Source organism: Electrophorus electricus, chromosome 17, assembly GCF_041902795.1.
Source record: "Electrophorus electricus isolate QZ-2024a chromosome 17, ASM4190279v1, whole genome shotgun sequence".
NCBI lineage: Eukaryota > Metazoa > Chordata > Actinopteri > Gymnotiformes > Gymnotidae > Electrophorus > Electrophorus electricus.
Window position 1 is genome coordinate 16,928,961 of NC_137513.1, and position 14,849 is coordinate 16,943,809.

Consider the following 14,849-nt stretch of genomic DNA (forward strand, 5'->3'; position numbering starts at 1 on the left):
GCATCTCTCTCTCTCTCTCTCTCTCTCTCTCTCTCTCTCTCTCTCTCTCTCTCTCTCTCTCTCTCTCTCTCTCTATATATATATATATATATATATATATATATATATATATATATATATATATATATACACATATATATATATACACACACACACACTGGGGGACCTGTGCTATCTGATGAAAATTGGGCTTTTGGAACATATACAAGACACTCATGGATAAGAGTGGAGAATAGATAACTGTTATATATATTTATATATATTCGCAATTTCAAGTGTTTTAGGCTTTTAGGGCCCATTAAAACCATCACCAGAGACACAAGAGTCCGATATATTTGAGCCAAACCTTCACTTTAATTCAGTTTTATTTACATGAAGCTTTTTACAATACACATTGTCACAAAGCAGCTTTACAGGAACTGGGTGTAGGGACCTAATGAGCAAGCCAGAGCCAACAATAGCAAGGAAAGACTCCCTTGGTTAAAGTAAGCAAACCTTGGGTTGGGGGGGGGGGGGGGGAGGGGAGCAAAACAAAACTTTTCCCATAAATATTGAATGTTGCCCCAAGAACATGTGCTTTATAATCATACATATCATATTCTAGAATAGAATGTTCTTTTTATAAATAAGAAATAAAGTATGTTAAAACACATACACCCTTGTTATCTGTGTACATACTAGTCTAAAACATAGAGAATAATCTAGAAAGTATCTTAATCATTTTATATAGACATGCATTATCCTTTAAGTAACAGGCAGATAGGTCATTAACTCCATCATTGTTCACATTCTGAGCTGTAGAGCTGTCAGTCTGACACACTTCCTTAGGCTAAAGCGTGTGGCTGCTGTGCTGTGTTTATTGCATCCGTTATAGTGAAGACAAGTTTGGTTTAGCTTCATAGCAGTTTAGCAATGACTACTCTAAGCACTATATTTTTTTATTGTCCCGATGTTTATCTGTGACCCTCTGTTGAACTGTGAGTTCATTTAAAGCAAACATTAAAACTTTTCACATGCACATGCAGTATCAGTAGGCACAGTCAATATTTAGAGTGGCAAATGCCTTATAAACTGCATTAAGATATGTCTGCCATATGATCATGTCCACTTTTTAAAATGAATACTGCAACATTTCGTGTAGCACCTGATGGAACTAAAATAGGAAATAAAAATTGGCCTGCTTGGGTTTCGGCTACCATGTTAGGTTGTTTCCTGTAGAAGGCGGTGTCACACAAACAGGCAAAATACTTTTCCTTATCTCACACCACTCAAGCTGCTTCAATTACTCTTTCAATATCCAATGTTTCCAGTTCCACCGCTGCTTCTCAGACATGCCTGGAGCGCAGGACTTTGAGGCCTGACATTCATGACATCTAGACAGAGGCTGCAGAGCACCTAGGCGAAGCAAGTGTCCAGGCTGAGACTGGCGAAGGCCTCCATGCCATAGACAGAGTACAAATGGCTGTAGTAGACCCTCGCCAGGAATCCTTGCCAGGAAGAAGGAGGCCGCCATAACTACACCATTATCAAGACTGGATTTGGAAAGCTTGTGGTACCCCAGGACCTGAAGAAACCATCTAAAAACAACAGGTGGTCACTGCTGCTGAATGATGGCCTTTGAGTTAATTGTTCTGTGATTTTATATTGTATACTCACTGCTGGTTCAGAAAAGTGGTGGAAAATTCAGATAGAAGATCAAAATTTGCAAAATAGGGCAATATTCCCTGACTCTAAGAGGCATAAAAATGGGAATGGTTTAAATATACTAAAAATAAAAGAAACCTTTGTTTCACCAGGGAAGGGATAATGACAACATGTGTTTATGTTTTTAAAAACTGTGGAGACTTGGATCAGCATTGCATCAACTCTGCATTGGCTTGGGATTAAGTGCCTTGCTCAAAGTGACAAAAGCATTGGTTATGAGCTCTGGTTCTTGGTATAACTGAACCAATCCTGCACAGACTCAGCCTAGTTCTCAGAATCAGACCTCAGCCAAGTCAGACTTTTGAATAGGGAGAACACTGAAAGGGGCAGTGCACGAGCTTCCTGGCAACATGCAACACAAATCACATAGCTACACCATTAACAAGACTGGGTTTGGAACGCTTGTGGTACCCCAGGACCTGAAGAAACCATCTAAAAACAACAGGTGTTCACTGGTGCTGATTGAGTTTCCCATTAACTTTGAGTTAATCGTTCTGCATATGTGATTTTATATTGCACACTTACCGCTGGTTTACGAAGGGAGTGGAGAATTCAGACAGAAGACGAAAATTTGCAAAATATGGCAATATTCCCTGACTCTAAAAGGCATAAGAACAGGAATGGATTAAATATACAAAAAGTAATGGAAAACTTTATTTCCCCAGGGAAGTGACAGTGGCTTGTTTTTTGTTTTTAAAAATTGTGGAGACTTTGCATCAACCCTGCAGTGGTTTGGGATTAAGTGCTTTGCTCAAAGTCACAAAAACATTGGCAAGGATCTCTGGTTCTTGGTATAACTGAGCCACTCCTGCACAGACTCAGTCTAGTTGTCAGAATCAGACCTCAGCCAAGTCAAGAGTTTTGACTAGGGAGAATACTGAAATGGGCAGTGCACGAGCTTCCAGGCAGCATGCATTACAAATCACTGAAATGCTCAAGTTCAGCCAATTCTACAAACTTACCAGAACATAGCAGTAGGCGTAAAGGGCAGCGAGGTGGTGCATCAAAAAATTATTCTCTCCTATGAAGTCCCAGAAGTAGACCATAAGCAGAAAATCTGAAAGAGAAACATGTTCTCTGAGCTCCAGGTCCATGCTCACTGCTGAGTGTCACACAGAATCCTTTGTGTGGGGAACAGATTCCCTTTTTGGGTTGTCCAGTCTTCCATATACATGCCCTTTTTTCAGGTTTGGCATAGTGGATGCAGCAAAAATACATCTTATGAGGATTGTTAATTAATTAAATCTTCCTGCTGTTTCTATAGTAAATTATTTTAAATAATAGTGGTAAGTTTGCTGCACATATGTGAAATTTGTGACTACAAAGCTATTGATGGTATTGATTGTTGATGTGTTTTAAGTGGTTGCACAGACCCTCACCTGAGATTAGGTAGCCTGTGGTTATGCTAACACTCAGTTTCACCAGTGATGAGTCTGCCCTATTACAACAGAAGCAGGCAGAATATAAATCAGCAGGTGTGAAAGTGACCCATATGACTTAAGTGACCCATATGTTTTAAATCCTCATTAATTAACACAGAAATTCTCACCAAACTGGATCTTCCTGGATTGCTTCATCAAAAAGAAATATGTACAGGCACAGGAGTCCCACAACGAAGGCATGGACTGTAGAAGCAACCCTGAGTCGTAAGCAAATACCAACAAAAATTCAGATTAAAAACATGAGACAGGGACACGTGAGCAGAACCTGTTTTGTTCAACATATTTACATCTTTCATTTACTTTCTTGTATGGCCATCAGCCTGTTGTTCTTGTACAACCTACAGTGTAGTGTTTTAAAGTATGAGTGGGTCACCTGGTGCTCCACTCTGTCCTCTGTGTGCGGTTTAGTGTGAGGAAGTGTGGAGTGACAGCCAGGGGCCCCATGTGTGAAACAGCCACTGAGACACAAGGAAGCTGCTGAGTGCAACCAGTAGAACCAGGGGGCTTAGAGGCTCCATGGCCATGCCCACCTAGCCCTGCAGAGAGAGAGAGAGAGAGAGAGAGAGAGAGAGAGAGAGAGAGAGAGAGAGAGAGAGAGAGAGAGGTGAGTATCATACCAATCCAAACATTCCGCTACCCTGAAAAAAGAAACCTACAGCACCTGGTTAACTCCTTGTTTTGTTTGGTCATACCCCACTGTGCAGTAACAAAATAACAGTTTTCTGACTTCAGGCTTCCTGCTGGTTGAAAATGTTCACCTACCTGTTTTGCCATAGTGCACTCTGTCGCTAAAAGCTTAGCAGGGGGATATATTTGTATTTTCATAAAGTGTAAGAACCCTTCACAATACCTGCTTTGAGAAAACACTTCATAATGGTTTCAAAGCTTACCTGTGGTCTGCTGTTTTAAATGTGTGATACATAGAGTAAAAATATCAATGGTGTTACTAGCAACAACAACCATTACTAATGATGGGATCAGTCAATCATCATCATCATCATCATCATCACCACCACCACCATTACCATTTTAATTTTACAGAATCAACTGTTTAGACCGTCGTGAGACAGGTTAGTTTTACTCTACTGATGATGTGTTGTTGCAATAGTAATTGCAGTATAGTCACTTCAGACTAAAAACACAATACTCCCCAAAAGACAAAAATCTATCATAAAAGGACTCCTTAAATATATTCGCGAAATCAAGTGATAATTAAAATGAGAAGAATACCATGTCAGGTTTGAACTCTGCTCTTGCAGTCTAAAATTAGAAAAGCAAAGTTCATGAATGAACTTTATGTAGGCTGGTCAAATGTAATCCTGAAATACTGTTGAAATCCTGAAAACTGTAAAATGATGTTAAATGCTGTTTAAATGTTACATTAAAACCTGTCATTCTATTGAAATGCTGAAACGTAATCACTTTCATTCAAATAGATTGTGTATGATGAACAAATAATTCTAAACTTTGTATTCTTAGCCTATTGGAAGTTGTAGAGCGATGATGACAGTTTCTTGCAATCTGATTGGTAACAATGATCCAACAGCTGTGGTTTTAAAAACAAATGCAGAAAGAAAATTCAATAATAGTAAACTCTCAAAGTAGCAGATGATATAACTGATATATTTTATAATTAGACACATTTTTCATTCTATTAGTATTTTTTTAAAGAGACATTTTCTTTTTATATGAACTGTGTAGTTTTGTAACAATAACAATTTTCAGGTACCCATAACAGAGGTAAATGCAGATTAACCTAACATTGTTTTTCCCTTAAATAGGATGTTAATAGGCTGGTTTTTCTCTGATGCTTTTAAGGAAAATTCAATCATTAAATACAGTAAACTAGTATTCATAGCTATAAATACATGAAAACACACACACACACAAACACATACATGCACACTACTTTATTAGAATGTGATGCACCTCAACACTCACAACCAGATTAAATGCCACTACCATGTCTGTGGTACTGCTGTGTGAAGAATGGTCTTCAACAAACAAACAACAACAACAACAACAACAAAACAACAACAAACAAAAACCCAAAACAACAACAGCAACAAAACCCCCAACAACAACAACAGGTCATCAGTGTTCCTATGGTTAGAAACTGACCAGTAATTAATAGTTTACAGGGTGGAGGATGAACTGTGGATGCCAACAGATGGATTGCAATCTATAGTACACAAAAAATAAATACCTAATACTATACCAACAAGGTAGTTGTAAAATTGTGGATATATTGTTATATAGAGACACAATGCACATGATTTTTTTTTTCTACATGAAGACTACTAAGCATAATACAAAGTATGGTATTAAATAAACAATTCCCACATATTCCATAAGGTTTGAATATGTGGATCATGCACTAGACTACACCTAAATATTTTTAAACTAATATTTAATGCTTGCCCTGCCTGGGTAGTTCAGGTGGTTAGGAGCAGTTTTGGAACTGTCAAAAAATGTCCTTAAACTGTGATATGTGAAGTAGAATTAGAATTTGTTGCAGCTTGAGGACAGCCTCTAATAAAATGTAATATTAATTAAATAATTTGGTAAGAAATGAGTTAACATTTTATATTTTTCTCTTGGTCTGTGAAGTAGGCTTAATATAGCCAATGTTTGTTTGAATAATTTGGGGCACTGGGGACTTTGTACATAAACAGTCTCCAAAAAAGGACTTAACGTGAATAAATGAACAACAACAGCGAAGCACTGGTGAATATGTTGAATTTTGCAGAAGGTGAGTCTGCTTGAAGCAGTTTTAAGATGAAAACAAAAAACAAAGATACTAGTCTGTGATTCACTAGTGTGCACCAATAGATCCAGCAGCCGAGGCAACAGGGAATGCCTCCTAGTGGATCTTCTCCAGAAAATCCTAGTTCAGAAACATGCGATGTATGTTATGTTGTCATAAGGAACCTTCTGCTAATCTCACTATTTAGTTAGGCAACGTACCACAGAAAGGTTGTGGTACCAGTAAAGAGGTTTTCCTTCAAATAATGGTGGACCAGCAGAAAAAAGGGGAAGTGAAATACAGTGAATCTGGATTGAGCTGTAGTCTCAGTTCCAGTCATATCAGGCTTTCAAAGCATGCATGTATATATGCATACATTGACAGGTAAATAAATAAAAGTGAACTGAATTACATTCAGAGCAAACATTGTTTCAGCATCGAGTATTCCACTATTCCATTGCCAATTTTACCGCTAAAGATCCACAGAAATAAAGGTTCATTACAATTCACCCCCCCCACCCCTCACTTACTCACTCACTCTCGAACAATTTTCCCCATGCTGCCTACAACTACTGCCCTCTGCTGAGCTACAGGTGATACTTTCATAATCATGATTTCCTGGCTTACAAATTAATTTACAAATTGATAGTTTCAGAAATGTAATTTGTTCTCTAGGCTAGCCAACTTTCAGATTAGTTTCTAGAAAAATTAATCAGTACAAAATTAGATCAATTGCTAAGCATAGGCATCTTTCATTTTTTTTCAAGGGTATTTAGTCTGGTCAAGAAAAACTTCTTTCCCCAGTGGACTTAGAAACATTCTGTCATTTGCTTCTTAACACTTTTGCAAAGTGAGCTGAGGTCATGGTTCAGTTCTTATTTAAAAACCATAGGCTAAATACAAGCACCATGAACAATATGTTTGTTTTATTTTTACTTTTTCCCTTCATTAAATTCCATTTATCTGAACTCTGTTAAATGCCTTAATTACATTATCTTGCAAGGTATGACCATGAAAGGTAGTACCTTCTGTGAGCAGACACAGAGTGAGGGTACTGGATCAAAAATGGGGGTTGAATTTCACTTATGTATCTTCATTTCTAACCAATCTGACCATGCTAAAAGGATAGCATGAAATTTCTGTGCAAAAGCACAATCATCAAAAGACACCCAACACCAAGTAGCACCAAAGGCAAGTAATCAGTTTCTGTGACCTGTATCAAACTATAGCTAGATAGTGTTGTCATGTTACCTGTAATTCATGATTGTCGACGCCCTCATGAGGCATTTGTTAACAGCTGGAGGGAGGCTTCATTTATTTATTCTTATATTTCGATTGGGTGATTCTAGAGGTCATAGTTCAGTATAGCCACATCTACGATAGCATACAGGAAGCAACTCGTGCGTCAGAGCAGTTCTCCATCCATTGCATTCCTTTCATGTTGATCCTTGGAGAAGCTTTGCATTTCACAAGAAAAAGACAAACACTGGAAGCTCATGTTGCACAAGACATGCAAGTAAAGACCACTAAACTTTACTTTGGTGCTTGTCGTCATTCAAGCCTGCCAAATCTCACTGTTTAGCTGTCAATCTGTCAATTTGTGCAAGCACACACAGAGGGTACAGAATAACTTAAGCCTATTCACAGGGATTTTTGAAGCAAATGCCAACTTAGCATCTTCAATGTATCTCTTGTGAGGGCCTTTTGGATCTGTTCCTTGAAAGGAAAAAGCATGCACATGTCCTCTTACTCCAGTTTTTACTGTCTGTCCTGGCTGTTCACATTTCAAACATCCAAAGTGCATAATGAACTGAACAGAATTCAAAACGAATGCGTTTGCTGGTAAATTACAAATCCCTGTGATAGATAAGACTTTGCATGCAAAGGGTTCAGGCGCCTCAGCAAACTCAACAAGGACTCATATCTCTTTCAATTTTGTTAACAGTCATACAGTGGTAAGGAAAATAGACATAGAAGTTTTTGGCTCACCAAATCATCTTAAAATTCACATCATACTGGTACAGCTGATAAACGCTCGAGAAAAATCCGAAGGGACGTCCAAATACAAGCGAAATAGTCAAAACTAAGAATTATTGTATGCGCACTGATATTTAGCAGCACTGTATACAGCAGAAATGTATACAGGACTCTAGACTAGGAGCACTCGACTAAGTGTTTAAGGTGCCAGTAACTTTAGCTTCTCTCCGTTACTTTTTATCACGGGAAGACGGAGAATATTTATAGAAAATTCAGTTAACTCTGCTTTTGTGGTTTAACGTTAACAGGAGTGTAATGTGTCTACTGAGGAGAAAGCAGTCCTAGACGATTATTCCTAATCAACTCCCAATAATGAGGTTAGCTGGTTGAGCTCAAATCTGATAAGTCGGCCACCATCACTATCGACAATCTGTAAACTGGTTTACCTCATGAATTTGTTACTGTTAATATGTTCTGAACATAAATAAGAATTATTTTTCACTAGTTACCCCAGTTTGTACATGTACAACCATGTAGTGAGATATTTTCTTAGTGAGCTGGGTTGCCTTAGATTAAGAATATTTTTGGACAAAAATCTTACCATTTTATGAATATTTATTCCACAGCATGGCAAGTCCTGGTAGAAGGGGTGTAAAGAAAATGCCCAAGAGAAACAGCTATTCACCAAAAAAACTAAAGTTCTGTGAGCAGAACGCATGCACAACTACATCAATGAACATGACGAACAAGACAGTAAAATGTTCTTGTTTTCCCCATTCCCATAACATTTTAGTTTTAGGTCTGACAACAAATTCTATAATCATCCATCACATTAGCTTACCTGAGCAAAAACAAGATGAAAAGAAGGGTGTGAAAAAGGTCTCCACCTGCACCAACTCAGGACAAGCCCTCTTGTATACCAGGACTGCACCAGCGCTCAATGGCACCAAAACAGCTTGAGTCTCCACTGCTACTTCAATGAGAAATGTGTCAAACGACCTTCTTATGCTATTAACCACCATCTATTCTCCAAAGAAATACTCAGAATTCTCTGATGGCTGGGCACACAAATTGCTTTACTGTCATCTTACGGTTCAGTGCACAATGAGAAAGACACTGGATTTCTATCCTGCTAATCTTTAGACACCTGTCAGGGTGGATTTCGGTTATACTCCTTTTACAGATGGGGACTTGATGAGGCCCTCGCAAACCCAAACACAAAGAGGTTAACAGAGTTCATGTTTAATGCATGATGAGTCAGGAGTGCTAACCTGCCATTCTGTGTAGAAGGACAAAAATCTATGGACGTCACATGGACAATTGAACTGATGCAGCTGATGTGTCCAAACCCACATGGTGTGAAACATCATATTTGTATTTTGGCCAATTATGACAGATTTTTAATACCAGTTTATTTAGACCAGAGATACATAGAGTCCTAGAGCACAAGGGTCAGTGTAATCAAAATTGTCATTCAACAAATATTTCAAACTTGTATCAACAATATGAAAAAGCAGTCAATCCCTAATTAACACAATCCTTGTTTTTCTTAGAAACATTCTTAGGTCTTTTTTACTGTTTAGTAAAACAAGAAATTTTATTTTTGGTTGCTCAGTAACTTTGCTTTATTCTCTTGCCTGCTTAAACCTAGAGTTAGCTACATAGCTGAACACACAGAATTTCCAAACTGATTCTGAGGGATGTGATTTTCATAGCTCCTGTCTTCAATTGCTCATGCGAAAATAACCGTTGTGAAATCAACTGAATAAAGTAGGACATGAAGGGCCCAGCAGAACCCTCTGAATCCTGGCAGATTGTTCTGAATGAGGACATACAGCATGTACTTCTACCAAATGAGAGTCAGAGATACATCTGTACTTGGTCTTATAAAAAAAACTGGGTTTGAATGGCATAATTGGCTAGATTTACAGACATGAGTAATGTCTGTAGAAGTGATTAGAATTTCAACAGAGCAATGTTTTTTATTAATATAAAAATATTTTTACTTGCTGCCTCATCTTATGCAGGGCTTCCATTTTGGTATCTGTTCATCCAAAATACATGTGCCTGAATTTGTGCTCAGTACTTGCCCCATCACCGTGACATACGTTTCATTTAAATAGGACCTATGGGGATTGTTCCTAGTGCCAACTGTATATATTTGGTTCATGTCACTCCATTTGCTTGCATTTGTGCTCATCAGATTGGACAGTTGTGGGCTTTTTGTGTCTGGGTGAGTATGAGAGGGAAGTGAAAAGGAGCTGACAGCTGCAACTGTGTTTTTGTTTGTCCCTGAGCTGGTAAGGAGCATGACAGCAGCTACACATGACGAGTCAAGGGAGGGGCTACGAGTGACCAACTTGCTTAAACAGCAAACAGAGTACAACTACTGGCTGCTGAAGATGTGGATACTATGAAAAATATGAATGCTGAGAATCCAGCCTGGGGACGATGCACCATCTTTTAGTGCTGTAGCACGGTGCAAACAATCCTAATTTAGCAAAGGATATAAAATAGAGTTACACGGGGCAAAGGAACCATTTTTAGTAGGAGTAGTGATTTCTACTGGCAATTATCTTGACATGTGCTCCATTTTAGAAACAACAAAGATGACTCAGTTCATCATTGGTTTTTACTGATTGGCTTTTTGTTCTGAGAGCAAAACATATGGCTGTGCCAAGCCTTGTTTTTGTTCTACCAGTCTAATACTAACTGGAAGAGCGATGGCAATAGAACATGATTGAATCAAATCTGATTATAGAAAATTGTGACACAATTGAAAAAGTGACACATTGAGGATGAGAGACAATCATAGCAGGAGGTGAGGACAGGGAGAAAATACTAACGCGCATGGCCATTTCAGGGTCCAAGTCCCTATATATATATATATATAAGAGATAAAGTATGTTAAATACCTAAATCCTTGTTTATCCAAGTAGGTACTTGGCTAAAACATGTAGCGTAATCCACAAAGTTTTACATTTTATATAGACATGCATTGTCATTTAAGTAACAGGTAAGATAGGTCATCGACTCCATCATTGTTCATATTCTGAGCTGTAGAGCAGTCAGCTGACACACTTCCTTAGGCTAAAATGTGTTGCTGCTGTGCTGTGTTTATTGCATCCGTTATAATGAAGGCAAGTTTGGTTTAGCTTCATAGCAGCTTAGCAATGACTAGTGTAAGCACTATCATTGTTTTTGATTGTCCAGATGTGCATCTGTGACCCTTCAAATTACTCTGTTGAACTGTGAGTTCATTTAAAGCAAACATTAAAACTTTTCATTTAAAATACACAATAACTGTATGCACGTGCAGTATCAGTAGGCACAGTCAATATTTAGAGTCGCAAATGCCTTATAAACTCCAGTAAAATATTTTTGCCCTATGATGTTGTCTACTTTTTAAAATTAATGCTGTAACTTTTCTTCAGTGGTATCTGATGGAACTAAAACAGATTCACAATAAAAACTGGCTTGCTTGGGTTTTTGACTATCATGTTTGGTTCCTGCAGGTAGAGGGCGGTGTTACACAAACAGGCAAAATACTTTTCCACATCTCACACCATTCAAGACACTTCAATTACTTGTCAAAATCACATTTCTGGTTCTGAACAAACACACCACCCTCTTTTCCATATAATCTTAATCTCAATCTCTGTCTCTCAGTCCATCTTCCTGCTTTCCAGTTCCATTGCTGCTTCCCGGACACGCCCGGAGCGCAGGACTTTGAGGCAGCCCCGAAGGATCCTACGCATCCACATGACATTCATGACGTCTAGGCAGAGGCTGCAGAGCACCCAGGCGAAGCGAGCATCCTGGCTGAGCCTGGTGAAGGCTTCCGTACCGTAGACAGAGTACATATGTCTGTAATAGACTGGAATGACCGCAATCCTCGCCAGGAAGAAGGAGGCCGCCATAGCTACACCATTAACAAGACTGGGTTTGGAACACTTGTGGTACCCCAGGACCTGAAGAAACCATCTAAAAACAACAGGTGTTCACTGGTGCTGATTGAGTTTCCCATTAACTTTGAGTTAATCATTCTGCATATGTGATTTTATATTGCACACTTACCGCTGGTTTACGAAGGGAGTGGAGAATTCAGACAGAAGACGAAAATTTGCAAAATATGGCAATATTCCCTGACTCTAAAAGGCATAAGAACAGGAATGGATTAAATATACAAAAAGTAATGGAAAACTTTATTTCCCCAGGGAAGTGACAGTGGCTTGTTTTTTGTTTTTAAAAATTGTGGAGACTTTGCATCAACCCTGCAGTGGTTTGGGATTAAGTGCTTTGCTCAAAGTCACAAAAACATTGGCAAGGATCTCTGGTTCTTGGTATAACTGAGCCACTCCTGCACAGACTCAGTCTAGTTGTCAGAATCAGATCTCAGCCAAGTCAAGAGTTTTGACTAGGGAGAATACTGAAATGGGCAGTGCACGAGCTTCCAGGCAGCATGCATTACAAATCACTGAATTGCTCAAGTTCAGCCAATTCTACAAACTTACCAGAACATAGCAGTAGGCGTAAAGGGCAGCGAGGTGGTGCATCAAAAAATTCTTCTCTCCTATGAAGTCCCAGAAGTAGACCATAAGCAGCAAATCTGAAAGAGAAACACCCCGTTCTCTGAGCTCCAGGTCCATGTTCACTGCTGAGTGTCACACAGCATCCTTTGTGTGGGGAACAGATTCCCTTTTTGGGTTGTCCAGTCTTCCATAGACATTCCCTTTTTTCAGGTTTGGCATAGTGGATGCAGCAAAAATACATCTTATGAGGATTGTTAATTAATTAAATCTTCCTGCTGTTTCTATAGTAAATTATTTTAAATAATGGTGGTAGGTTTGCTGCACATATGTGAAATTTGTGACTACAAAGCTATTGATGGTATTGATTGTTGATGTGTTTTAAAGGGTTGCACAGACCCTCACCTGAAATTAGGTAGCCTGTGGTTATGCTAACACTCAGTTTCACCAGTGATGAGTCTGCCCTATTACAACAGAAGCAGGCAGAATGTAATCAGCAGGTGTGAAAGTGACCCATATGACTTAAGTGACCCATATGTTTTAAATCCTCATTAATGAACACAGAAATTCTCACCAAACTGGATCTTCCTGGATTGCTTCATCAAAAAGAAATATGTACAGGCACAGGAGTCCCACAACGAAGGCATGGACTGTAGAAACAACCCTGAGTCGTAAGCAAATACCAACAAAAATTCAGATTAAAAACATGAGACAGGGACACGTGAGCAGAACCTGTTTTGTTCAACATATTTACATCTTTCATTTACTTTCTTGTATGGCCATCAGCCTGTTGTTCTTGTACAACCTACAGTGTAGTGTTTTAAAGTATGAGTGGGTCACCTGGTGCTCCACTCCGTCCTCTGTGTGTGGTTTAGTGTGAGGAAGTGTGGAGTGAGGCGCTCGGACAGCCAGGGGCCCCCTGTGTGAAACAGCCACTGAGACACAAGGAAGCTGCTGAATGCAACCAGCAGAACCAGGGGGCTTAGAGGCTCCATGGCCATGCCCACCTAGCCCTGCAGAGAGAGAGAGAGAAGGGGTAGGTAAGCAGCTCAGTATCATACCAATCCAATCATACCAGCATCATAGCAATCCTGACAAAAGAAACCTACAGAACCTGGTTTTGTTGGGTCATTCCCCACTGTGGAGTAACAAAATAAATGTTTTCTGATTTCTGGCTTCCTGCTGATTGAAAAAGCAGCAATCAGCTGCCTTTTCACCTACCTGTTTTTCCGCAGTGCACTCCATTGCCAAAAGCTTAGAGCAGGGATACATTTGTATACCTGCTGACACAGCTGTCATGACAGGCAAAGGTCCACCAATAAATGGTTTTGGGAAATGCACACATGAGTCTGAAGAGTATTGGTGTCTGCTAGAATAGAGCTGACACAGTAACAGAATATGTAATCCAATACCTACTTGAAGAAAAGACTCCATAATGGTTAAAAGCCTATCTGTAGTCTGTTGATTTAAGTGTGTGACACATAAAGTAAAAACAACAATGGTGTTACCACCATCAACAATAATGACTGAATCAATCAAAATTACTAACATCATAACCATGTTCATTTTTCAGAATAAACTGTATTAGTGCAATATGATAACTTCAGACTAGAAATAAAACACCACACCCGCAAAAAGACAAAACTCATAAAACTCATCATAAAACGAGTTCTCTTTAAATATATTCATGAAGGCAAGGGATAATTAAAATGGGTTAGAGGGAGAAGAATGACCTTGTCAGGTTTGAACTCCACTCTTGCAGTCTGGAATTACTGCTGACACGTGTAACATTATAGGATGAGAGAGAGCCCTAAGGACCAGCCTGAACACATCCACTGTTTCAACAGAAGCATCCCCTGCATGTATATCCCACCTATCCCTAGCTTCCATATGAACATGATTTTAGCATAACTCTAAAGCATGTGAAAATATGACCTGAGGCTGCAAAATATATCGTTAAAAACGACAATGTTTTTGCAGCGCTGCTATCGCAGAAGGCTGCAAAATGCAAATGGGTTTTCTACCAAAATATATTTTTCTTCTTGTGGGCTGTCTGCTGTGCGCATACCTGTCCAATCTCAGACTTCCGTGGGTTTTCTAAATCTGCGCATTTTATTCTTTAACTATATCACATCGAGAATCCCCTGGTTTAGTGTAGTTCAAGGCACCGCAATCACATGATGTAGTAAATAACCACAAAATAGTGGGGTTTTTGTATATAACGTGAATATTTGTCACATTACCATTCCTCAACCGATCAAACGCAAACTTACCGTTTTCTTTACGAGCTTCTTGTTTTGAATCGGCCATTTAGTGCACATGAGAGCATTTGACGAGATGCAGACTTGCAGAAAATGAGGAGCGCCCCTTGTAAACTGTTGTGCTCACGAGAACATTGATGCACAGCTAAAAGGTGAGGGAACAACTGACGGACCTTCGTGAACGCATGAC

The 14,849-nt window shown here is 39.1% G+C and overlaps 1 protein-coding gene and 1 pseudogene across 2 annotated transcripts; both read right to left on the reverse strand.

Annotated features, from left to right (window-relative positions):
- Positions 1 to 1,395: 1,395 nt before the first annotated feature.
- Positions 1,396 to 3,664, reverse strand: LOC118242574 (TLC domain-containing protein 4-B-like; annotated as a pseudogene).
- A 5,671-nt stretch (positions 3,665 to 9,335) lies between these two features.
- si:dkey-10f21.4 (Transmembrane protein 56-B-like) lies at positions 9,336 to 14,849 on the reverse strand. Of its 2 annotated transcripts, none has more exons than XM_035534293.2 (7): positions 14,672 to 14,849; positions 13,239 to 13,411; positions 12,973 to 13,062; positions 12,804 to 12,862; positions 12,384 to 12,478; positions 11,947 to 12,020; positions 9,336 to 11,853 (listed from the first exon to the last, which is right to left on the reverse strand). In XM_035534293.2, the coding sequence occupies exons 2-7, from the start codon at positions 13,397 to 13,399 to the stop codon at positions 11,535 to 11,537; spliced, it is 798 nt and encodes a 265-aa protein (XP_035390186.1). In that variant the 5' UTR covers positions 13,400 to 13,411; positions 14,672 to 14,849; the 3' UTR covers positions 9,336 to 11,534. The 2 variants fall into 2 exon arrangements, with proteins under 2 accessions (XP_035390186.1, XP_035390185.1); XM_035534292.2 differs by lacking the exon at positions 14,672 to 14,849 and adding an exon at positions 13,620 to 13,697.

Excerpts from the sequence above, each read along its gene's own strand:
- si:dkey-10f21.4 (XM_035534293.2), bottom strand. The coding sequence starts at position 13,399 with ATGGCCATGGAGCCTCTAAGCCCCCTGGTTCTGCTGGTTGCATTCAGC. Across the intron at positions 12,863-12,972 it reads ATCCAGGAAGATCCAGTTTG|GGCAGACTCATCACTGGTGA; the intron begins GTGAGAATTTCT and ends CTGTTGTAATAG. Across the intron at positions 12,021-12,383 it reads ACGCCTACTGCTATGTTCTG|AGTCAGGGAATATTGCCATA; the intron begins GTAAGTTTGTAG and ends TATGCCTTTTAG.